The sequence below is a fragment of the Ricinus communis genome, chromosome 4 (genome assembly GCF_019578655.1).
Source record: "Ricinus communis isolate WT05 ecotype wild-type chromosome 4, ASM1957865v1, whole genome shotgun sequence".
Taxonomy (NCBI): domain Eukaryota; kingdom Viridiplantae; phylum Streptophyta; class Magnoliopsida; order Malpighiales; family Euphorbiaceae; genus Ricinus; species Ricinus communis.
This window is the reverse complement of record NC_063259.1, coordinates 23690299-23717569: the sequence shown is the minus strand read 5'-3', so window position 1 is coordinate 23717569 and position 27271 is coordinate 23690299. Positions and strand designations below refer to the sequence as shown.

General features: G+C 31.8%; 3 protein-coding genes and 1 long non-coding RNA gene across 4 annotated transcripts; all 4 read right to left on the bottom strand.

Annotated features, from left to right (window-relative positions):
- Window positions 1–1642: 1642 nt before the first annotated feature.
- On the bottom strand, window positions 1643–3121 carry LOC8269485 (flavonol 3-sulfotransferase). The gene has a single exon (XM_002524330.3). The coding sequence runs from the start codon at window positions 3032–3034 to the stop codon at window positions 1847–1849; it is 1188 nt and encodes a 395-aa protein (XP_002524376.1). The 5' UTR covers window positions 3035–3121; the 3' UTR covers window positions 1643–1846.
- A 2158-nt stretch (window positions 3122–5279) lies between these two features.
- On the bottom strand, window positions 5280–6317 carry LOC8269486 (flavonol 3-sulfotransferase). Its single transcript, XM_002524331.2, has one exon. The coding sequence runs from the start codon at window positions 6315–6317 to the stop codon at window positions 5280–5282; it is 1038 nt and encodes a 345-aa protein (XP_002524377.2).
- A 6820-nt stretch (window positions 6318–13137) lies between these two features.
- LOC8269489 lies at window positions 13138–13817 on the bottom strand. Its single transcript, XR_001535579.2, has 2 exons — window positions 13460–13817; window positions 13138–13339 (listed from the first exon to the last, which is right to left on the bottom strand). It is a non-coding gene; the product is annotated as an uncharacterized LOC8269489 (long non-coding RNA).
- Window positions 13818–21538: 7721 nt separating this feature from the next.
- LOC8269490 (ABC transporter G family member 21) lies at window positions 21539–25415 on the bottom strand. The gene is made up of 5 exons (XM_015722515.3): window positions 24989–25415; window positions 23959–24757; window positions 22818–23015; window positions 22558–22736; window positions 21539–22449 (listed from the first exon to the last, which is right to left on the bottom strand). The coding sequence occupies exons 1-5, from the start codon at window positions 25208–25210 to the stop codon at window positions 21799–21801; spliced, it is 2049 nt and encodes a 682-aa protein (XP_015578001.2). The 5' UTR covers window positions 25211–25415; the 3' UTR covers window positions 21539–21798.
- Window positions 25416–27271: the final 1856 nt, after the last annotated feature.

Below are 27271 nucleotides of genomic sequence, written 5' to 3'. Positions count from 1 at the left end.
ATACATGCTTGAGCTTCCAATAATTCAGGGTCATGGAAGATCGTATATCATCCAATATATTTCCTCCTACACTAAAAGCTTGTTCTAGAGCAACTGTTGAGACTGGACTTGCTAAAATTTGTTTAGCAATTTGTGATAGGACAAGAAAAATATTTTGGTATCGACTCCACCACTTAAAAACTGAAAACTCTTTACCTATTTCGCTATCTTTAAACTCAAATATAGTTGTTAAACATATGTCAAGTTCAGAAGGTGAATCAGATGATTCCTTAGGTCTTTTATGTCTTTGCATCAAAATACTATTACCCTTACTAATTTTAGTTGGTTCACTTTGAACTTGACTAGTAATAGAAGATGTAGTAATATCGATAGATGATAATTGATAAATTAAATTAAATTTCATAAATAAATCAACTACTGTTTTTTTAATATCATCGATAATTCTATCAATATCAATTAATTAATCTCATAAATTAATTACCATGAATGAATCGAACTTTGCATTTATTTTTTTTAAAATGTACTTGAAATATTTCGGATTTATATTGTATATTCTCTCCTCTTCCTCCCTCTTGCTTTTGTTGTAAATTTATTGCTTCTTCTTGATCATCCACTATTCTTTCCAATCTTTCTTCACTTTCTTGAGTTGAATAATCATATTGTGATTCACCAAAATATTGGCTTCTACTACTATAACTATAATTAGCCTATTAAATATAAAATAGAAAGAGATATTAATTATTAATTTATTTTAAAAAATTTATAGAAATTAGAATATAAAAGACAATGTTAATAGAAAAATAAGATAGTATTTGTGTGAAGAATTTTTATGTAAAAAAGAAATTGAACATAAGTGAAAAAAAAAAGATTAAAAACGAAAAATAGTAAATAAGGAAAAGATTATTGTGAAATAAACAAATAATATAAGAAAAAAATATGAAGTATGAGTGAATAGTTAAAAAAGATTAGTGAAATATGATAATATTTTTTTAATGAATTATAAGGAAATTGACCATATAGTAATTTGAGAGAGAGAGAGAGGTGACCTTTATAAAGAACTGCACTAAATAAACCTTATAGCAACCGATAAACATTAAGGTCAAAATCAAGCGCTGGTAACGTGTAAAATGGGTCCAAGTCTATAATTAGGTTTTTTATTAAAAACAGAAGTCTAAAGTCGTTAAAATCAACCGTTGATAACCGCCATTTTTGAAAAACGAATTGCCTTAGACCTTTCCTTTCAACTATTAAAGAATTTCTTTTTTTCTTCCAGGCCAGAAAAAGGAAATTCCAAAAGATCCAATCTGAAATTGATTTTCTTTTTAATGCAGACTTTTACTTTCTTATGTAGAGTCTCCTTTTCTTTATTGGGTCGGGCCTTCCTATTACAATTCTATTTCTTAAAAGTTCCTTTAAAACAAAACTTTTTATTTTTAATTTTTCTTTATGTTGAAATCTTATTCAAAAGACTGATGATGTATGTATATACACATAATTGAAAAGGTAATTATTGTCTTTTACTATATTCTTAATGCTAATATTGCTCATTAATGGAATCATATTTATTCTAATTGAAGAAAGAAAAATATATAAATAAATAAATTAAAAAGAAAGATATATACCGAAAAAAACAACTTATGAGTTATGTTTCCGAATAACAAAAACTCTTATTTCACTTGTATAATAATTTTAAAATAACAAATACCAGTAACAAGAGATGTAAAGAAAATGAGAGCAATTACATTCTTAATTGAGCTTACACAAAGTTGTGCACTATACCTTCTGTATCAGTTTTTATTCTTATTTTAATAGATTAACTATGTAGATAATATTTTTTTATTTTACTTTAATTACTTGATTGTCGGGACAAAAAAGAAAATCCGGAGCCACTCAATTTCTGTTCAACAATCTGATCCAAACGAGCGCCCATTTCTTCAGTAAAATAATTTTTCCAATCTCCACTTGTACCTTTTCGATAGAACAAACTATTTTTTATGATAAATTGAGAATCTGGACGGAAAGCACCATCTTTTGTCGCCTTTGAATTCTTCAAACTCTCAAAACTACATAAATCAATAATTTGTTGCACTACTCCTTGGCTCTCTTCCTCTGGAGTAAAAGGATATCCAAGAAAGTCAGCTAGCTTCTTGACATTAGAAATAGTATCCTCCTTCAAATCTTCATACTTCAAGAATAAGACCTTTTCAGGATATTCTTGACTTGCATTCCAGTACCCTGCAACATGATCCCAGTAAGGTCCATTTAGAGCAACTCCTTCGCAAAATGACTCAAAAGAATCGCCCATATTGCAATATGCATCTTTGTCGATTCCTTCGGGTAACCTTGCCCTCAAGAAATGCCACATTGATACTAACACATCCTTAGGATCCCTGCAAAAATACACCATTTTGCATCCCAATGTTGTTATAGAAGTTGGCAAGGAATTATAAGGAATATGTGTAGCAACAAGTGGATTTTCTGTATCACGAGAGTAAGTTTCTCTTGTACCAATTTCAATTTCTATAAAAGGTACACAATCATGTGGTGTAGATGTTAATAAAGGGGTTTCAGAAATGCTATAACGAGAACGTGTAGTAATAGCAAAAGCTAAAGCCTTAAGCCAAGTTGTGCCAGTTTTAGGGTAAGTACATAGGATAATATCATCAGGCTGAGCTTGAAATTTTTCCTGGGCAGCTAATATTGCCTCTAGGTAAATGGTGAAGTACCAAAACCCTTGGTATTGGTGAAGAGGCATGAATTTCCAGTCATTTCTTGTGGGTAGGGTTGAGATAAGCTCGCTGTACTTGCTTTGAGGCATGGAAATTTGTGGTCCTCCTTCCTTGTCTTCATGGACAAGTGGGAGCGCATTGGGTAATCTCGACTGTCGAGATTGCACAATACTAGACACCCTCTGTTGGGAACCCCCCCATTGTGGAACCGACATAGGGCGTATGGCAATATTTTTCGAGGGTTGTGATGAAGCTACGATATTTCTTGGGGCTACATTTATGACTCGGCCATAAACAAGATCCATTTGGGAACAAGAGAAAAAGAAATTTAAGGTAGTAAGCTTTGATGAAATAGGAAGCAAATGATTAATGGAGGTTGTGAGAACGGAGTCTGAAAGGATCCTATATTTATATTGCAGCCACAGCCTCTCTTTTTTCTAGTGGCAGATCCTTTTTAGACTTCAGGCCGCCTTAATTGAATGAGAAACGACTTATAAAATAATGAAAGTTCGTCAACCGCTTGGATACTTCCTTCCAATCTTTCCTGAGGCTCCATCATATTCTATAGAACCAATTTTGGTACGAACTGTAATGAATTTTCAAACTTCTGAAGGGCCCATTGTCGCCGTCAATCAACCTGTCATTAGAAAAAGTAAAAAAAAAAAAAGAAGAAGTGTAAGTTGTTATTAATTATAATGCATAGTTGATTGCATAATCTTGACTGGGTTTCTCTTTTCTTTATTTATGATACCTCTCTTTCATGCTACTAATAGCAATTTCATCTCTCCCTCTTTTCTATTTTTTATTTTCCTCTTTATAAACTTTATTGCAAAAATATACAATTTTTTTTGTTCTTCCCAGTGATAGCCTCTCAACATAAATCTGAACCATTTAAAATAAAACATAAAAAGAATTCGATTTTCTCTGTTAACCAAATATTAATTGTAGTCTTTTTGTTCAAGTTCGTAAATGTTAAGGTTTTTTAGCTCATAAACTTGACAAAATTCTTCTTTTTTTTTTTTTTTCCTTTTAATGGTATAATATTTTTGGATCAAATACATTAATTAAAATAAAATTCTTCATTGACCTAAAAAAGTCAAAGTAAACCATTCAAATATTATATTTTAGAATATATTTTATTGTTAAATCTTGAGCAGGTCTATATTTGAAACGAATCATACATCTTCCTTATTGTTTGCCGGCTCGATTACTCATTAGTCAATTTGACAATTTTTGGAGATCGCCTTGTGAATGATTCAATAGATCATGGCCGACACCAAATTATTTTGAATGATTTATCTTGATGATTTATTCATTTTAAAGATCTTGATAATTTATTAGTTGAAATAAAACAGTAAGGGAGAAAAGAATGTAAATTAAAGAAATGTAATTAGTTAGTTATTTATTTGGATGCTGACTGATTGTACATTTTGTAACATTGGGTTAATTGGGCTTTCATTGACTACAGTTCTTTTAAATGCACAGTTTTAAAATCAGTAATTAATTCTAAAAAGTTTTAGTGCGAAACATAGATATAGGACTGAACTAATATATGTTTGTTGCTGATATTTCTCCTTAAATTACATTTCGTTCTAATTGATATCTTCAAATTCAAATTGTTTGCAATATGCCAAGACCCAATTCACACCTTGGAGCTCTTTCAGAGAAAATTAAAACAGGAAAGTTAGATAGAAGTGGAGGAAGCTTCGCAGACGTGACGTGAAGGAATTAAGGTTTACTTTCTGGGGAGTAATGCTATGAAATTCAACTTTGTTTATCTTTTTTTTTTTTATCTATATAATATGGCAATTAATATTCATATTTTAAAAGCAATAAATATATTTATAATAGTATTAAATAGTATATCAGGCGGGTAAAAGATTAAAAAAAAAAGTGGGAGGACAAATTGTGCATTGTAAGGTTATAGCTTAGCAAGGACAATCTTGCAAGGGAAATGGGGAAATATACCCAAACATAGAATCGTGGGGGAATGGTTAATTCCAATAGCAACAACTACTCTTGCTCTATTTACTTTCATTTTCCAGCATTAACATTCAATCCCCTTATGTTTTAAACTTTGATTTTCTTTCTTTTAGTTTCCAAGTTCCTTATGCATTTTTAATTTCTTTTCTTGTCAAATTTTTTAGTAAAAAATTTGATTAATTTATTTTTCAGCACATTTAACCAAAATCAGAATGCTATTTAGATTTTTCTGTAGTTCATCAATCATTTTATTAGAAGTCAAATACGTACACATCAATTCACTTAATTAATTATCACATACTTCTAACATGCTCTAGCATCAATTCTTACAAAAAAAGCAAAAAAATATGGAAACAGGAAGAAATATCAAAATAAAATTCTTATTTTCACTTGCACGACAATTTCAAAACAACAAATATCAAATAAGATGAAAAACAGAAAGATTAAAAAAGCCAAATAACTCCTAAGGGAGCATACATAAAGAGCTGTGCACGCCTACATCAATTTTTATTCTTATTTTGATAGATTAGTTTTTGTTTTATTTTTTTTTTAAAACTAATCACTTGATTACTGAGATAGAAAAGAGAAGCCAGAACCACTCAATTTCTCTTCAACAATTTGATCCAAATGAGCTCCCATTTCTTCAGTATAATAATTCTTCCAATCTCCGGTTTTACCTTTTCTATAGAACAGACTATTTTTCATGACAAATGCTGAGTTTTCAGCATAAGCACCATCTTTAGTCGCCTTTGAATTCTTTAAACTCTCAAAACTACACAAATCAATGATCTGTTGCACTACTCCTTGATTCTCTTCATGTGGAGTAAAGGGATATCCAAGAAAATCAGCTAGCTTCTTAACATTAGAAACTGTGTCCTCCTTCAAATCTTCATACTTTAAAAATAAGACCTTTTCAGGATATTTTTGACTTGCCTTCCAAAATCCAGCAACATGATCCCAGTAAGGTCCATTTAGAGCAACTCCTTCGCAAAATGCTTCGAAGGAATCGTCCATGTTGCAATATGCATCTTTGTCAATTCCTTCAGGTAATCTTGCTCTCAAGAAGTGCCACATTGATACCAAAACATCCTTAGGATCCCTGCAGAAGTATACTATTTTACATCCCAATGTTCCTACAGAAGTTGGCAAGGAATCATAAGGAATATGTGTAGCTATAAGTGGATTTTTTGGGTCACGAGGATACATTTTTTTTGTACCGATTTCAACTTCCATAAAAGGAACACAATCATGTGGTGTGGATGTCAGCAAAGGACTCTCAGAAATGCTATAACGAGAGCGAGTAGTAATAGCAAAAGCTAAAGCCTTAAGCCAAGTTGTACCAGTTTTAGGATAAGTACATAAGATAAGGTCACCAGCTTGAGCTTCAAATTTTTCTTGAGCAGCCAATATTGCCTCGAGGTAAACGGTGAAGTACCAATGCCCTTGATATTGGTGAAGAGGCATGAACTTCCAATCATTTCTTATGGGTAAGGTTGAGATAAACTCACTGTACTTGCTCTGAGGCAGGGAAATTTGCTGTCCTCCTTTCTTCTCTTCATGCAAGGCGGGAGTTGCATTTGCGATTTCTCCATTACTAGTATCCATTTAGAAAAGAGGGCAAAAAGAAGGAAAAGCTTGAGAAATGCTTAATGAGGGAGCTATAAAGAATGACCAATGAACACTTAAAAACACAGATTGCAGTTCTTTTTTGTGGATATGAAGAAAGCATGCAAGATCTTCTATAAATACTATAGTTACTAGCTCTCGTCCGCCCACTGATTCTGAATTTAAAGATTAAAAAACATAATAATTAGGGATAAGATAGTTGGACCGTTTTGCTTAATTAATTGGAATGACTTGGAACGAATCAATTAGTAGACTTTGCAATTTTTTTGTTCGTTTTCCTGCTAAGTAGCAATATTGGACTGCCGCCTGTCTTGACGAATCCTTTCTTTCAATTTCCTTAGAAAAGTATTCACTGGCTTATTCCTTTCATATGCTAGGTTTTTGCTAACTGTCTTAAAGACTTAAAACAGGTTGTAGGATTGTTGAATCAATTGTCAAAAGGACCAAGTTTACAATGCAGAACAGTCAAATTATCATAATTATTTCAAAATGTTGTGATAATAAGCATGAATTAAAGAAAAAAAATAAAATGAAATGATATAGTAATATTGAGAAATGTATCAGGATCTACGGAACATGACTGATCCACCAAATCAAAGGAACTAACATGCCCAAATTGAATGTGGCCTAAAAGTACTAAAGTATGTCCATAACCAATGTTTACAAATAGGATTACAAAAATAGAAATTTTGCTTTGTTTTCATGCAAGCCTTTTGGCGTTGACCCCAAATATATATATATATATATATATATATATATATATATATATATCCCTTAAAAAGTCTAATGTCTTGAAACTACACCAATGATGACCACCATTATTGAAAACCCTTTATTTTTTAATTGTTATTGAGCTAATGCTCAAATTTGAAGGCTTTAGATTATTAGCAACCCTTTTATTTTAATTTATTGAGCTAATGCTCAATTGTTCAATGACTTGAGAGATTTTGATACTGACTGTCTTAAAGCAACTTATTTTAAGAGGATTTGAATTATAAATGGGTTCGTCAACATTGACCAACTATTCCAGTGCAGTCCAAATTTATTAAGTTATTTAGTTTGATGTGGATAGTTTACGCATATAATCAAATTAAGACAGTCAATTTAGTCTGACATGAGACCCATAAAATAGCGATTATGCAACGTTGCCTTCACGTAATCGCATGCTAACAAGTGCTTGGTGTAACTGTTCAATTTTAACTATATTATAATATTCAGTGGCTTGGTTAATTTTTTTAAATAAATAAAAAGTTGATATTTGTTGAATATTAAACTGATGTCCTTTTAATTAACTCTAATTTGATTGTAGTTTTAGAAATAAATTGGATTGTCTTGTAAGAATTATAATGATATAATAGAACTTCTCTATAGTTCCACTTAATGGAGGAATAATATTTATGTAGGTATATATATTTGGTTCTTAATAGAAACATATTTTTTTATAAAAATAGTTGTATTTTTTATCTTAAAAAAAAAAAGATTGCAAAAATACTTTTTTTTTTAAAAATATTTTTATAAAAATATGCCTAAAATTTAACTAAACATCAACGGTATAAAAAAAATCTAAAAATTACAAATTAACTAAAAATTAAAAAATTATCTAGTTAAAAAGGTATTAAATAAATAAAATAAATAAATTTTTAATAAAATTAAAAATAAAAAATTATAAATTAGAAAATAAACAAAAAAAAATCAATAAAATATAAATCATACCTCTCATCATTCAACTAATAAAATACTTTAAATTTTTAGGAATATTTTAGTAATCTAATATTTATTTATTAAGAATTTATTCGGATATTGATATATATCTTAATCCTTAGATATTTTTTATTGGTTAATTATTTTAATATATATGTGAGTATTATTCCAATTTTATAATTTAATAGATTATAATTACTTTGTAACTCCCATAACTTTTTCATGGAAAAAATTAATAATCAGGCGTTATATGCTTGAGAGGAGCGTTAGAGATTCTACACCACTAAAATCCAACCAAGCAAGTAGTTAATTTTAATTATTCTGATATTACTAGTTGGATCTAAACTCAACTCTACTTGTCTCTTTCATTTATCTCCAACTTAATCAATTTCATAATACAAATGAATCCATGCATGTGGCAGCAGTAGAGGAAACAACATCCATCCCTATACTTAAGTAGGAGAAACACATCAGCATGGTCATACATATTATTTTACAGCACCATAAAAGAAAAATAAAACACCAAATTTATTTCAGTAGCTCAAGTCTAAGAAATGAGCTTACACCCCAACACACCAGAAGATCATGATCCTACATAATTTTTTTTTTCCCAGGGAAAAGGGTGAGACATTAAAGCATAAAACAAGTAACAATTCATATGTTCTGAATTTATCGCTCTGCAGATGCGTGACCATCAATTCTTCACTGATTTGTTGCCTTTTCCCTGCAATAACAACAACAACAACAACAACAATAACAGTATTAAATTCTTCAAGTAAAATTTAACTAAATAAGATATGAATGATGCGACTGTGTATATTACCTTCTTCTTGGATTCTTTTGGAGCAGCTTTCTTGGATGCAGCTGACTTGGAACCTGAAGACTTGGAGGCACCATCACTAGCCTTTGGTGCAGCTTCCTTTTTGGCATGCCCAAAGAGCTGAGTGCCAGCAGGTTTTTCAGCCTTCAATGATGCCATTTTCTATCTTCTCACAAATTAAGATATGGATTTGGTCTGTATCTTAATTTGCTTTGGTTTATAATTTTTCTAGCATGGTCTTCATATATATATATATATATAGAGAGAGAGAGGAGAGTAAATGAACTGTTATGACAAAGGAATTAGAATCAAAACTCAAAAGGATAAAAGATGAGAAGAGGATGGTGGCAGAATGGAATAAATGATTTGGATTGCAACCATAGGATTATGGCATTAGATGCATCACTCATATTATTGGGTACCATATCAATCTGAAGCATATCTGATTTTTGTGCCTCCCAGTTTTTGAAATTTATGAAAACTTTAAGTATGCTAGTTACTATCTGGAAAATTCTTTATCGGAAAAATAATAAGGACAATTTTCAAAAATATGCTAAATTCATTTTAAAAAAACTATTTTTACTGTGTCTATTTTTTTTTCATAAATATGTTTTTTTCTAAATTTCTTTTAAATTTAAAGTGTGATTATTTTTAGTTGCTTTTCAGTTATTTTTTTTTACCCAAAAACAACATAAAAAAAAATTAAAAATTCAATAAAACTGTAAATATGATAAAAAAGAAAAAGGGTGTTTCTTATATTTTCCCAAATAATAAGGGAAATCGGAAAGGTTCCTCGTGCTCCAAATGGATCTGGACTCCAACAATGGATATGGATGCAACATGGGATCATGGGCCCAGAATCACTCTATTTTGGTCCCCGGAGATCATACAATTTTCATGTATGATTTTATGAGGATTAAACTTTTTAATTTTAAAACAGCGTCGCATCAAGGATTTGGAGTATCATTTATGGTAAGAGTTCGGAGGTGCTTTAGTAATTATATTTACTAGAAAAGAAATGAGAACTATTTTAAAATATATAAAAAATATTATGTAAATTTTTTAGAAAAATATATATTTTTTAAATATAGTGTATTTATTTTTTTATTTTTATTTATTTTTGTGATTATTTTACTAAAAAAACAACTAAAAAAAATTTAAAAATCTTGTTTTTGATATTTTTATGTAGTAAAAATAAAAAGAAAAAAAATTTACATCGAATTTTTTATAAAATATAAAAAACATAAATATTCTTTTTATTTTTTCAAAAAAAAAAAAACCAAAGAACTTTTCTATTTTGGATAAAAATGAGAAATATTTGGAGTGCTAGGTGCTACTGTGATACACACGCTGAACATTCCTAATAATAATAATAATAATCATATTGATATATCAAAGTTGATCGGTACAAGGAATAATATGGTGTTTTAAAAAGTAAATTATTTAATATATTAACTAAACAATTTAAATTTTTCTCAAAAAAAGAAAAAATTAAACAATATGATAAAAGTTGATATAGGAATTAAAAAAAATTAATCTAAATTGCTTCAGAATTAATTAACTAATTCAGAAAGTAATAAGGCTGGATAAAGAAGTCTATTAAAAACTTAAAAGATCGAACTATTAAATCATAAAATTTTAAAGTTACTTTTTAACTTCGATAATAATTTTCAACCAAAAAAGAAGAACTTTGATAATGATCAATTTAAGTAGAATAACTAATTTTCTCTCCTTTAGGAATTTTTGGACGGCCTTCTCTTTGCCGTAAAGCCTGTAGAAAGACGAACACGGGAAAAAGTGACGGCAGACACATTGAGAAAAGACCAGGACGAAGAAAACAATTCCTGTCCCAGAACTTCCTGAACATATTAATTTTTGACATTCTTACAAGAATACCTGCAGGACTACTTGCCAAGAATTTCAGGACCGTAAGCAAAACATGGCTTCAATATGTCTGATAGCCAATTCATAGTTCAGAATGCTATGCGAAATAAATCTGAATTGCTGATACAAGTTCCTACCCATCATAAGAGTCCCATGTTCAGTATTAAATCGCCTGACATGGATGACAAGGAACTTGATTACAGTCTGAACTATTTCTATACTCCTCAAATGCCACGATCCTTTTATGTTTTACCCCGAATTGGACGGATTAGTTCCAGTTGCAACGGTGTCTTGTTGGTGAACAATACACATGAGGATGGATGGCTATATGTTATCAATTTAGTTACCAAGTGTCACATAATTCTACCTCCATGCCCAACCAATTGTCCGCACAAAGCTTGCGGTTCAGCTGTAGGATTCTACCCTCGCTCCAAACAGTACAAAGTGGTGCATATTTATGCCGATGGTGTCGGAATTGAGTTATTCGCCCTGGCTAGCTCTAACAATGCTTGGAAATTGCTTCCAGGACCTTTCCTTGAGGACCCAGACGGTAGACCTTATGATGTTTTGTCAAACTTTCACTGGAATGATCCAGTGTTGGTAGATGGGCGGTATATGCACTGGTATGTCGAATCAAACAGATACATTATATCTATGGATGTGAGCGAAGAAAAATCTGTCAAAACATATCTTCCTAATCATGGGTTGGGAATGAAGAAGGGTGCATATGCATTGTCAGAGCTGGGAGGAAAACTTTCTTGTATCATTAATGTTGATCATACCAAAATTGATGTGTGGATTTTGAAGAATTTTCACAAACAGGTATGTATCAAGAAAGATACTATTTTTGCAGAGTTTATACATTATAGAAACCTACAAGGGAATTGAAAACCTCTGCCAAAACTGGTTAAACTGATTGCAATTGCCACTTTGCGGAATGGGGAAGTAATAATGTTTAAGCATAAGCAAGAAAAGGGTCTCACGTGCATGTACAATATCAAAAGTAAGAAGATGAAGCAATTCAAGATGCAGATGAAGAGAGGGCAGAAATCCATACCTCATAGAAACAGCCTCGTGTCTTGGAAATTTAAGGAGGACCTGCTGCCCATATGACAGCTTCATTTAGCTATATTTATTTCAAGAGTAATTAGTTGAATTATAATTTTACTTATCATTTCAAACTTTCCTCTGCCTGAGTTATTTCTTTTACAATGTATGCATTTATTTAGAATAATTACATTTACAAATAGCATTTAACACGTCAAGATTTCCGGTACTTAATATAATAACTATGTCTTTTTCTGAGAGAATGTCATGTTACATTGTTATCGTTACCTATCTGTGGCAAACAAAGATATTAGAATACTTAATAGAATAAATAATGGAGTAAAACAGTTATTTGTAAAATTAGTTTTATTTTAATTTTTTGATGCATATATAAATTTAGATTAACTACTTTAAACAAAATCTAGACTTAAATTACTATATATAACTCTTGTATAAGAATAAGAATTAGTCTAAAGTGCATAAATGGTAAAGAACACAACCATTTCAATTTCAATTCCATGTGATACCTCTAGAATTCGCGGAAGCAGTACAAAATATATTGCGGGGCAGCAGGAAACCTATGACAACCTATTTGAGAGCACATATCTAGCTATAAAGGTTACCAATCATTATAAGTTAATTAGGCCAATAATGCAGCTATTAAATTGCTTGAAGTTTGATGTTGCAGCCCAATTAGGAAAGACAATAAGGAAAACAAAGTGTGATGTGACAAGAGTAACCTTCTTTATTTACTAAGATTATGTTGTTTCAAGAAAGAAAAGGCAATATTTAGTGCTCAACAGTTGTGTGGAGGTTATCATTGGAATATATTATTACCTTGTTCTTTTAATTGCCATTATTTTTAATATAATCAATTTTTCCCGACTGTAACAATCTGACCCTTTGCTCCTTGTAGCAATTTGTGCCAATTTAACCAGTTTCTTTTTTTTTTACCTGCTAAATGGAGAGACCAGGGAAACAAGCAATATAAATTTTTACTAGATGTAACCAAATAAACACTTTTTCAAAGTGAAAATGTTCGATAAGCCATAACTTAATTTGAGATGATTACTCAAAGTCAAAATTAAAGTATTCAGTATTAATTTTGTTCACTTGACGGGGAAGATCCAATTTAGTATGATTTGAATTGTTGGTAAATAAAATTTAAGAACCGTTAATATGTAGATTAAATATTGATTTACAGACTTTTTGTCTTTTATATGTAAAAAAAAAAAAAATCATTTTATTGGTGCACGTCTATCAATAGTATTTTTCTTAATCCAATGTTTTAGAAAATAATAAATTTCAAATACAGACAAACTCTGAGATTAAAGTGGGCAATCCTCAAACCAATCAACACCTCTAAGTATATAGTTTATTCATGATTAGGCGAAGCCTAAAAGGAGAGACATTGACAAGTAGCAACAAAAGTTAAATACATTAATATGGATAGATATGATTCAATATGATCACCATGAATTAAGACTAATTCATGGATTCTTCATATTGTTGAATGTCTTCATTTTGTTGTTGGCTTGCTTCCGGTTACCTGTTCAATCATTAAAAAAGAAAATGTCCATTAGACACTGCACATACTGATTAGCAAAATCTTGATTTTGACCTCTTAATATTAACTAGCTCAAACAACGGATTTAGCATTGCGAGATACCTTCTTCCTAGGCTCCCGGGGCTTCTGCTCGGCCCTTTTAGGGGCCGGCTTAGAGGCTGGAGCTTTGGGTGCACCGGTGCTAGCTTTGGTTGGCTCTTTCTTGACCAGTGCGGCCTGGTGAGCAGGTTTCTCAGCCTTGAGTGATGCCATTCTTCTTCTCCTTCTTTATACCCTCAAACGCTTGAAGCTCTAGAAAGCAGTGTATGAGTTGTGTAGCTGCATGGGGCAAGTCCATATTTATAGAAGCGTTTGACATGGAATTGGAATCGTACATTATACATCAAATGGATGAAGTGATAGATATTATAGATGGTGGGTCTTAGGGAATAGAATAATAACTAAACAAGAAGGGCTCTTATGAGAGATATGCTGCATCGGATGCCATGCTAAAGGAATATATATGTCAAATGATGTTCTTATTAGGTTCTTATTCTCAGTACTAGAAAAGCTAGATATTTGTATCCGAGCATGCTTACGCCACTAGTTCTAAATATTTCGTTTCAAGAATTTTGTGAAAAGTAAAGAGGAAACAACACTATTGGAAGTGTACCAAGCTAAATGTAAAGTTTGAATTAATTCTTGCCTAGTCTCGGTATTGGTATATGTCTTCACTTATACATTAAACCTAATATGATTAATACATATTTATTAATTTTAAATAATAAAATATGTGTCAGTCATCTAATACGAAAATATAAATCAATCAAATATTCATATCACTTTTCTATTTATCATGGTGTATGCACCAAGTCTTAAGAATTTCCGGATAAAATTAATCATTGATGGACTTATTTACAATGCAAGCTTAGATAAAGTACAAAGTTTCAAATAATTTTTTTGAGATAATATATAACAATTTAGTACTTTTGGGGGTTTAAGGAGTATCATAGGAGTGGAATAATTATAGTGGTGGACCAAATCAAGAAACGGATAGATCCTCAACCAAGAGAAACAGACCTGAACGCAGTTCCTGGCTCTGTAATAAAAAGTTGGCCATCCTACGTCTTCAAATCCAATGCTTGTTGATCTAGTAAAATATGTGCCCATGCTATCCTCCTCAAAAGATATTCTTTTGGTGGAATCCTTCTATCACATTAACATTGAAATAAGCTACATAAGCAAAATATATTCCACATCAGAAGAACAAGTTGATCCCCAATTAAGAAATGACATAATTACTGTTCTTACATGAGTGACAAGCTTTTGAGAATTACAAAGGTTTTAAGTTTGTGTCTCCTCCTTATTATATATTAAATTGATAAATGGTTAATTTATATTTCATTAGTTCTAAATAATAAAAATATGCGTCAATCATCCAATATTAAATGTAAAACACTCATAATATGTGTTATTCTTCTATTTATTATGGTATATATACAAAACCTAGATAAGAGATTTCTGTTAATTGAAACTATCTACAGTATGTGTGAATTCTTAAGAAAAATTACAAAAATTACTCTTTCAAATTCAAAGAAGAAAAGAAATTAAATTAAATTATCACAACCAATTCCTTTTTCAAAAATTAAATACCTAATACAAAATCACAACAAGAAAAAAGAAGAAGCAAAGAATAACATTTTTTTTTTCAATTAAAGAAATAGAAATTAGAAGAACATTCGTTCCTAAATTACAAAATTTAGAACCATATTCTTAAAAATCTATCTCCACTAAGTCTCTCTGATGTCAAGATCTGTTTAATGTTATATTTAGAGACCCATCTCAATTAACATGCTGAGATTAAAAAATCATTTGGGGTTTGCTGCTGTTTTTGAGATATGAATTGGCTTTGTTTGATGGGTTGATCACTGATAATATTATGAAGGTGAAAGGAATAGAATAAAGGGATCGGAAGAATTAGTTAGTTAACTAACTTGTTGATATTATAAACGAAGCAAGAAAAAAGAAACAAAAAGAAAGAAGCTGAACAATCCTTCTAATCTCTGCTTATAATAATTAATTAATTAATTAAAAAACATAACGAAGGGGAAGAGAGATGATTTATAGGTTGACTAACAGTAATATGTTTTATGTTTAATGCACTTTTAAGACCATATATTTAACGAAAAAATAAAATAAAAGAATTTCTTTGAGGATTTGTTTATAATTAAAAAATGCATAACTGATAAGACTGCGATGTTAAATAAAATATAGACCCTTCATTTCTCACTCAACCAATGGTTAGGATGGACTTGGCCAAAATAGCCCAAAGGTACACAGAAATAGAAACAAAACTTGAAATTTTAATAAGTATTCCTTAATCAATAAAAAAAATTATTTTAATTGTACAAAATTCAAAAAAAAATTATTTTTTTTTTAATTTTTTTAGAATAGGTATAGTCATTTTTCAGTTATTTTTTTATTAAGAAAATTAAAAACAACCAAAATTATATTTTTGATATTTTAATACAATAAAAATAAAAAAGTAACATTATATTTTCTTAATAAATAATAAAAAAATAAACATCTACTTATCCTCATTAGACATAAAGTATATTAGTCGACCTCAATTAGTAATCTCCTTTTCTTAATCCAAAATGAACTGAACCACTCTTGGGGCAGTCTACTATTCATAAATTAAACATAGGCGCCATTTCAGCAACATAATTATCATAATGTTCTTCTGAAGTTCCATGATTAGATTTATTGGTTCCAATTTCTTATTAATGAAAATTAGTAATTCTGGTTAGATTAGATTGTTAAGATTTAAGAAAGGTTTATACCATTTTATTGATTAGAAGAAAAAGGAGAACATCAAAACAAAAAAAAAAGGATGTAACCCTAATACAAAATAGAGCTATATATACTTCTACACTAAGAATATAGAAAAGACTAAACTATCATTACAATATACAAAGAATTACATTATTTAACATCCTCCTCAAACTCACGAGACGATGGCAACAAGCATTGAGAGTTTGTCAGACAGAAAACGAAACCGTGAAGCAGTTAAACATTTTGTAAATAAGTCTGCAAGCTGTAAGGAAGAAGAAGCAAAAGGCAATGTCAAGGTGCCATTCTGAAGGTGATGGCGGGTAATACGACAGTCGATTTCGATATATTTGGTCCGTTCGTGAAAAACCAAATTTTGAGCAATCCGAATAGCACTCTTATTATCATAATGTAAAGGAGTTGGTTGCTGCAAAAGGACACCCATATCAGCAAGCAACCATCGCAACCAAACTATTTCACAAGTAGTGGAAGCCATAGCTCGATATTCAACCTCCGTTGAGGATCGAGAAATGACGTCCTGCTTCTTACTTTTCTAAGAGATAAGGGAATCACCTAGAAAAATACAAAATCCAGTAGTAGATTTGCGGTCAGTAGGATCACCGGCCTAATCAGCATCAAAGTAAGCACATAACTCTAATGATGAAGTAGATGAAAGTAGAAGAGTCTGAAACTGAGTGCCGCGGAGGTATCTCAAACTGCAAAGAACAGTAGCCCAATGAACTGTAGTAGAAGAAGTAACAAACTGACTGGCTATATGAACAGCATATGCGATATCAGGATGAGTGATAGTGAGATAAACCAGACTTCCAACAACAGTCCGTCTGAGACTCGGATCCGTGATGAGAACCATCGGGCGAGTAACGAGCGTTGAGCTCAATCGAGTATCAGGTCCTTATTATCGGAAAGTCGAGCACGCTAAAAAATATAAAAAATATACTTAGATTGAGAAAGAAGATACCTTTTTGGAGAGGAAGCAACTTCAATACCCAAGAAGTAACGAAGGGAACCCAAGTCCTTCATAGCAAAACAACAAGTCAGTTCGGACTTTAATAGACTAATTCCGACAGCATCATCACCTATAATAATCATATCATCAACATATAAAGAAAGCAAAATTCGACCAGCCGAAGTACATTTGACAAATAGAGCAGAGTCATGGTTGCTAGGATGAAAACCAAGTGAAGTAATCACAGTAGAAAACTTCTCAAGCCAGGCACGAGGAGCCTATTTGAGACCATAGAGAGCCTTCCTGAGTTTGCAAACTTCACCAGGCTGATGATCAAGGTCAGGAGGAGGAATCATATAAACTTCTTCGTGAAGATCGCCATTCAAAAAGGCATTTTTAACATCTATTTGAGTTATATCCCAGTGACGAATAGAAGCAACAGCAATGAGTGTTTGAACTATGGTCATTTTAGCAACGGGAGCAAAAGTCTCCTCATAATCCAGACCATATTCCTGAAAATAACCCTTAGCCACTAGACGAGCTTTATACCTTTCAATAGATCCATCAGACTTAGTTTTAATCTTATAAATCCAGCGAGAGTCAATAGAACGTTTACCTGTAGGAAGGGACACTAGATCCCAAGTATGGGTTTGATGAATAGCAGTTAGCTCCTCAGTCATAGCACGCTGCCAGAGCGGATCAAAAATGGCTTCTTTGAAAGATGAAGGCTCAGAAAGACGATGAATAGAAGCTAGAAAAGAAGCAAATGAACTCGAATAACAAGAATAATCAAAATCAGGTTGTTTAGTGGATTTACGATTTCTTACAGGATATTAAGGTTCGATAGTATCCGCAGTCTCAAGAGATGATATGGGAGAAGAGCCAGTAGAAGTGTTAGGAATGCTAGCAGAGGGTAACTCATCAATATCAATAGCAAAAGGATCAATGTGGACAAGATCAGGCATAGATATATTATGAGAACGATCAGGAATGGTAAAATAAGGAATATGTTCAAGAAAAACAACATGACGAGAGACATAATTTATGACTGACTGGATTAAAACAACGATATCCTTTTTTACCTGCACCATAACCAAGAAAAACACATACAGTAGAGCGAGATGTTAACTTACTACGTTCAACATGAGGAAGAAGGACAAAGCATGTAGAACCAAAGACACGAAGAGAAAAGTAATCTGGAGGACAACCATACAATCTTTCATAGGGAAACAAACCGGAATTATGAGAAATAGGAATTCTGTTAATTAAGTAAACAGAAGTAAGAATTTCTTCCCCCCAAAATTCACTAGGAATTCTAGCCGACAACAAGAGGGATCAAGCAGTCTCAAGAATGTGCCTATGTTTTCTTTCAGCAACTCCATTTTGTTCAGGAGTATCAGTGTAAGAAGTCTGGTAAATTGTACCATCTAAAGCAAGTAGGTTTTTAAAAGCATGAGAAGTATATTCTCCTCCCATGTCACATCTAAAGTATTTAATGGTAGTTGAATGTTGGGTTTTCACAAGAGATTGAAATTTATTATAAATGCCAAAAAAGTCTGAACGACGTTTCATAAAATAAACCCAAGAATAACGAGTGCAATCATCAATAAAAGATACATAATAACGAGAACCCTCTTTTGTAGAGATAGGAAAGGGTCCCCATACATCAGAATGAATAAGTTCAAAAGGAGTAACAGAAATAGTAGTATTTTTAGAAAAAGGCAATGCAGTAAACTTTGCTAGTTTACAACCACTGCAATCAGAAATATCACGAGTTTTCAAATTTTCTAAAGCTCTTATAGAGACTAAAAATTGCAAACGAGACACAGAGCCATGACCAAGGCGAGAATGCCACAAATCGATACACAGCAGTCGATAGGCTCTGATACCATGTTAGGATTGAAGAAAAATAGCGTTTTATTAATTAAAAGAAAAAGGAGAACATCAAAACAAAAAAAGGATGTAACCCTAATACAAAAGAGAGCTATATATACTCCTACACTAAACATATATAAAAGACTAAACTACCCTTACAATGTACAAAGAATTGCATTATTTAACATAGATATGGTCTTTTATAGAAGTTATTAACAAAACATTAATTCATATTAAGCAATAAAACAATGTATAATCCAGCTGAAAGTACAATATCAAGGTTTGATCTAAAAGTATTTCTTTGTCAGAAAAAAGTATTTCTACTTCCTAATACTAACATCGATGTTGTGTTTCAGCATTGCAATACCATCACAACTGAAAAGCAACAGGAAAAAAAAATAAAAAATAAAAAAAGTTGTCCATTATCGACATAAGCATCTTTCTTGAATCAGAATTCTTTTTTCTATAAAAAGCAAAAGAAAATTCACTTTCTGTGAATAGTTCATGTTGACTGAGCACCGCAGTTAACTGACGAGTACCACTTAAAATAAATAATTTATTGGATTCAATTGCAGATTTTTTGAATAAAATAATTATTATTTTTCTGTTAATAAAAAGAATTAATTAATCAATTACCGTTTTTTATTTAATGAAGAAATATATATATATATATATATATATATATATATATAATATTTTATTAATGAAAATTAATAAATATATTTTAATATATTAAGTATAAAAATAAAAAATATATAAAAATATTTATTTTATTAATTATCAATTGTGTTAATAGCAGTATGTAATTTTGAAAAGAATATTTTGTTTCATAAATACTAATTTATATATCTATGTTATAGATGTGTAGTATTAAAAGATTTTTTTATATATAATCCTAAACGTAAATGTTTTAATTTTTGGTCGTTGGTTTTTTGACGAGAAATATTGTCCACGAGGTTGCCTCTCTTTAGGCCAATTGGGCTTCTAAACTAAAATAAGCTTTTCTTTTTCCTTTTCTTTTTTCAACTTAATCTTACTAAACAATTAGTCAGTCCAATCCATATGGTACTCCAAATAAAAAAAAATCAGTCAAAGTTAAATTGATCTAACTGGTTTGATTGTTGGACCAATTGTTTGATGAATGTCAAAAAATATCTTAAAAGAATATAAAAATTAAGAATTAAAAGTATTTTAATAAATTAATTGGATTAGTGGTACAATTGATTCGATCCATCTTGACCAGTTTAATCACAATTGAATTTTTAAAATATGACTACTCCATACCTTTATTAGAAGACTTGTCAATGCATGAGCATCTAATACTATTCAAATTAATTGACTCCTCATATGGATCAATAAACTTAGGTCAGCTCCATTACGAAACTCAGAATATAAATATGAATTCTTAATGTAATGAATGTTTTACTTATTGTTTCCTTTTTAAAATCTGGCCCGCCTTGACTTCTGTTGGTATGAATCATAATCACAAATTCTTTTATATATTTTGTAATATTATGAAATATATTTTATTACTAAAAATAGTGGGCAAATTAACAAAAGCAAGATGCAATTCTTTTCTAAAAATTAAAATAAATTAAAGAGAGAACGAAAAAGAAAATATGGAAAGGAAAGAGGAGCATTCTGTCAGTTTTGGATGGAAAACTGACTCCTGAAGGTGTAAAATTGGCCCAAGAAAGAGGGAACATCTTTGATTATTAGGGCACAAAATTGAATGAGGGCAATAAATATGTACCGAAAGAGGAAGCGGATTTAAAGTGTCCTTTCATAATCCAGTGGAACTTGTAGCGGGACAAATTTAATGGGGGCAAGTAAATCAGGACAGCAGGACGGTGACCTAAGAAATTGCCAGGGCCCATTTTCCTACCGTTTATATCATAATTTTCTAGAGTTTTTGTCGGAATGCACACTCATTTTTGTCAAAAAAGAAATTATTTTATTTTTAATAATATAAATTATTTTGTTAATATCTTTAATTTTTATCATAATTTCTCTGAATTAAATTCATTAAATTTTTTTGTAAAAATTCCAATTTCAAAGTATAAAGTATAAAAATATGAAAATTATTACATATGATAAAACTTGTGGTAATTAATGAAGAATATATTTAATAAAAAATTAATCACTAAACTAATATTCTGGCCATCCAAAAAGATAGGCCCCAGAAATATATATATTATATTACTATAAATTTCTCTAAAAAATCTTTAATTACCTTTTTGTAGAAGCTATAATTTTAGCAATTAAATGTATGTGGTAATATCTATGTAAATTAATCTGCCAATTGCTTACTGAACTAACATAAGAAAAAAGAAAAGTGGATTATACTTTGGGAACATTTGACCAAAAAACAAAAGGAGTTATCGAATTGGGATACAGAGGATAATAATATTCAGGATTTTTCCTTTCAATAATATCAGGAGATTGAGGATATATCTCAAATCACCTTATGTTAAAATTGATTGCTAGTTGTAATGAAAGGGAGGAACTCTTCATCATCAGATCTTATATAAAACTGTACAAGCATATAAAAGAGTTCTCATAAACCATATTTACTCCACTGCCTTGTCACAATAAATGTAACAATGATTCAGGTGACCTGAATCCCATTTACACTTATGTAAACTACGAGCCCTTCAAGGTTTTGCTTTGTCAAGCTTTTCCATCAAGAGTTCAAGATCATTGACCTAATAACAAAAACAATTTTCTTAGTTCCTATATATAACCGATCAAATTAATTGAACAATTATTTCTCATTACATTAACATGGTCAATGAGGCTGCCCCATTCTTAGAGCAACATAAGCCAAAAACCTATACCCCACCAGCATGATTAGCAGAGCGGCCACATCCCACCACATATTATCAAGACCCAAATACCGGATCGCCGGAAAATCCATTACCCTGCAGTGCATACCCGCCTCACACTCATAAACCTCATTCACTGAGTACTGAACCCCTACGAGTAGCTTGTAACAGTAGTGACTAAAAGATATGTATTTCAACCAAGCTATGAATGCTGGAATATGCTGAATGTAGTATCCGCCGGCGAGTAGAAACACAAGCATAGTCACAGAAGCTAATGTCGTCCCTTGTTTTACATCCATTAAAACGGCACCAAGGGCTAGTCCTAGTCCCTGTGATACTAACACATTGAAAAGGATGATCAGGAGTGTTAGTACAAATGTGATTAGGGAAGGCTTGAGGCCACCCATCCAGTACGCGACAGTCACAAAAATTATAGGCATGACAAGCTCCATTGGCAAATCGCCTGCCATTCGTGCAAAGTAATAGGAGGACAGGCGGTACATGCCCGAGGAACGTTCTTTTATCAGTATTGGCCGCTCTTGAGGAAAAGCAAATATAGCATTGAACAGAGGGAAAAAGCCCCAGAAGATGGAGAAGAAGAACAGTAGTCCAACCTGTTAAAATTTTTTGTCATCAAGAGAATTGGCGGATGGCTATTTGCCTATTACGAGTTTACAAATTTGAGCTTTTAATGAAATTACAAAATGCAGGGTTTAAAATACCTGATCTTGTATGTGTGAAGTATCAGAATGCCACCATAAAAGCCCTGAAAGAATGGAAACTGACATCACTTGGAAAATCCTTAAGCCTGAATACGATTCATGCTTCCTTTCTTGCAAACCCCTTCTCAGCAACACCTTGAATTGCTGCCACCAGGTAGTGGCCCATTGATTCTCAGAATCTACAAAGACATATTAACAGGTTATCATTACAGGTTCACTAAGTCATTGAAACTTTGATGAGGAGATATCTTTTTCCATACTTCTTAGTGATGAAGTTCCTGTTGATGAAGGAAGAACTGGGTCCTGAGAATTTCTACGGATTTCAGCTTTCAATGCAGGATACAGGTTCTTCTTATAAGATGATATTAGAGATTGTTTTATTGAACTTTGATCATCAGGGTGGTCTAATCTGCCATGAACCTCCAATTGATCATCTTGTTTTGTGCCAGGAACTATACCTGCATTTCCATAGAGACTCGAAAATTAAATAAAACAGAGTAGAAAAAGGCAAAAGTTCCAGCTAAAACATTACATCTAATAATACTAAGAGATTTCACTAAGCAGGCCATTTGAAATTTGCATATATTCGTGCTTATTTGATCTAATTAAGAGAACTACTGCATGACAGATCTAAAGAAGATAAAGTTAAAAGTTATTAATTATTAACAAGAACTCACCATTCTTGTCAGGATAAGACTGCTAAAGATTGCGAACCATGTGAATAAGACAAATTCAAGTCATCCTTAGATTTAGCTCAGTAGACTTCTTTTCAACTTTGAAATGCAATGCGTTTAATGCATCCGGAAGTTGAAAGTTCTATCTTTGGGTTAATTTTACAAATTAATTTCACCTCATGGTTAAGACAAAAAAAGGCGACCAGTGACATTAGTTCGTCTATCTTTATCAAAGAAATGTTGAAAAGTTAACAAGTTGCAATTGGCTAATTTAGTTAAGAAACAAAACATTTCGCATAAAAGGGTTGGTTCCTATATCATTTAATTTCCTGTTCTACCTATATATGTAATATAAATGGCAAAAGCTTTTAATGGTTAGTTGTCAGACAAGATATGAGGTTGACAATGATCATAAAATCGTGAGCTTCATGGCATATATAGTTTAAGAGTCAAGAAATCAAAACCGAAATTTTGCATATACAGCTCATGTAACAATAATATTTGTACTGTGACTATATCTGGTCCCTGTCATATCCCATTTTTTTCTATGACTCGCTTGCTTTACACTGAAAGTTACTTCTTCCAAATAAACACAACTTTATCCGAATAAAAGAAAAGTAAATAAAATAAGTGGTTTATGCAGGAAAGCTTGTCCCATTTCCGTTTAATGTGATGTAAATTGTTTAATGGATCAAATAAATAAGCATTGAAATGTGAAATAACTCACCATTAGCAAGATCAAGCAGAAAATCAGCAGGATTGACGAAATTGAACCCGGGTACATAGCCAATTGACCCGAAATATTCCATAACCGGATCTGCAAGCCCGCTGTAAATGGGGCAACCGTCCGACAACACCACCAGTTTGTCAAACATTCTATACAGCCTACTGGAAGGCTGATGAATTGTGGTTATGATAGTCCTACCACCTCGTGCAAGTCCTTTTAAGGTAGCAACAATACGTTGAGCGGTGGTGGAATCAAGACCTGAAGTGGGTTCATCAAGCAACAACAAACTCGGGTTCACCAACAATTCTTGCCCGATACTGACCCGCTTGCGTTCCCCACCCGATACACCTCGGAGTAAAGGCCCACCTATTATACTATTTCTGCACCTGTTTAGTCCAAGCTCCATGATTACCATCTCAGCTTGCTCTATTTTCTCTTGTTTACTCAACTTCTTAGGTAGCCTCAATAGAGCAGCATATGTTAAAGTCTCTATCACTGTTAAGTGCGGATATAAGATATCGTCTTGTCCTACAAAACCTGTATTGCGCTTCATAGAGCTAGAGTAAGGCAGGCCATTGTAGGTTATCGTGCCTGATACTTTGACTGGTAGCCGGCCTGAAAGAGCCGTTAAAAGGGTCGTCTTGCCGCTTCCTGATGGGCCTAGCATTGCTAATAGCTCGCCAGGACGAACTATGCCACTGACACCATTGAGTACGGTTCTTTTTGATTTTGGTTCATTTCGAGAGCAGCAGCTGCTTCCGTTTGTAGAAAAATTAACACTGTATTCAACATCTTCAAACTGCAATACAACATTTAACAGTTTTAAGTATACGTACATCTTTAATTTGTCAACCAGTTAAATGAACAATGGGCTTTTTGGCCGAGTAGTATTGGATTCGTCTGTGAGTTGAAATCACGTCAGAACTCCATCTAGCTAGAGCCCAATTAACCAAACTTCAAAGAAAAAATTATAGAACAGTTGAATGCAGAAACATGTGCGATTAATAATTTGAGTAATAACAATATATACCTTGAGTGTTATGGGACGTAAAGATTCACGTAAAATCGAGAATCTTGATTGGGTTTGCTCTTCTTCATCAGGTAGCTGATGTTCCTGCGAACATGGGTTGAGATTAATTGATGAAACAGAAGGTTCAGCATAAACAGGAACAGTTTCTGTCCAATTGTTAAGCGCGATATGGTTAGGTGGACAATTGTTCGTAAGGTTATTTTCTTGCAGAGGGGGCATCATCTGAGATAGAAAAGAAAAGAAACAATTGAATGATTAATTAAAAGAAAGTGAATAAGGGAAGAGGAGAAGAGAAAGAAGCAAAGAGGGAAATAGGAAGAAGAAGAAGAGGAGCGGTCACATGCAAGAACAGAACATGTGATGGTTTATAAAGTGAAGAAGAGGGCACGAGAAGTGGACTTGGGTGTGATCCATGATATAGCCTGAGCAACTACCACTACTGCTGCAGAATACACAATACGGTAGCAATATATTATAATAAGGTGTACGCACCAAACAAACTACTGTTGCTATATTGGGTCAGTCTTAGATCACAGGGGAGATGTATTGATGAACTGGATATACTATGTGTTATTACTGGGTCATTCGCTGGAGAGTGCTTGCGTCTGCCACGTGGCTGTACAAGTATTTCATACTCTGCTGCACCCGGACTCTCCATCCAATAAGGTCAATAGAATAGGAGAAGACACATAAATTACTCAATCTCCATTTTTAGCAGAAAAAGATGGCTAGTGTCTTTCCATTAGGGAGCCGCCGGTGAGGTAATATCGTTTCACAATAGCATTAAGTATGAAAAAGTATATTTACATTGTGTAGTTTCTAAACATGATTGGTCGATAGTAATTATATGGACAGTCATTAACTAGTTAAATGCACCTCAGGTACTGTTACCACTTAATAACAGATTATTCTTATTTTATAATTCTCTGTGTGGAATAGGATTTATTTAAAAGATTTCTTTATATAATTTGGCTCTAACAAGATATTTAATATTTACACATCAAATACAGATCATCTAGATACATAAATGGATGGAAGTGACTTATTACTAACTAGGCCACCATCTTAGTGGTGGTGGTGAAGTAATAATAACAATTATTGTTATGATTATTGTTTCAAAATATGTAACCATTTTCTTTTCTTTTCTTTTCTTTTCCTGAATAAACAATACATTTATTGTATTCAATTTCTATGTTCAAAAGTTATCTTCTTAACATTAGCAATCCAAAATGATAAAAGTGGGAAATACTTAAACGTTCTAGTCCAACCAACTCATTTTTTATTATTATTATTATTTTTTAATTCATGACAGGCTCAATGAGTTGTGATTATATTCGCTGAAAATTTGAACTCCAGATAAAAAGTAAACCTTCTTACTTTTCATTTATGTAAAAATAAATATGAATAAAAAATATGATTTTATTTTATTATTAGGTTAAGAGACAATTTTAACTTGTGTTCTACTGAGAATACCGCAAACATACATCTGAATTAATGTCTCCTTAATGAAATGTTTCTGCCGCAAAAGCCTATATATGAACAGCTGCAACTGAATCCAAATAGGAGAAAGAACAGACAGCCATATTAACAACACACAAAGAGGTCCAATCCGCCATTAAATTTGAGTGAAGAAAAAAGAAAAGGGCATTATTAACAACATACAAAGAAGTCAGTTCCGCCATTAAATCAGCTTGCTTGAAGAAGAAATTAAATAGCCAATGTAGGTCTCCCTCTCTCAGGTGACCATGAAAATACTAATATCATATGTATAATGCACACTCAAATTCCCTCGTGGAATTTTATACATGTGTCAATTAAACTGTAGAAAATTAAATAATCAATACATGAAGTAGAGAAACTAACAGAAATAGATATTCTTCACTGTAGAGGATGATGTTATATAGTAATTCATTGTGGTTCACTAGTTGTTTTCTCTTCTTTTCTTTTTATTATTATTTATTTATTTATTTTCTGCAAATGAGGTTACCTGATAGGTTAAGAATTAAAAGCAAGGTAGTAAGAGGATTTAAATGAATTTGACTTAGAAGGAAAAAAAAAAAAAAATCTCATACATATCCTTAATTAGTGGACCATGAAGAACTTGTACTTTTATGGTCAATGGTTTTTTTATTAGTGTAGGTCATCCAAATGGCCATGACAACCAAGAAATGTACAACAATATCATGCTTTGGTATATAATATAGAACAAAGAATATATATGCAATATTTTCATTTGTTTTAATATTATCTTATTACCCATTAACTATAATGATTTCATAAATA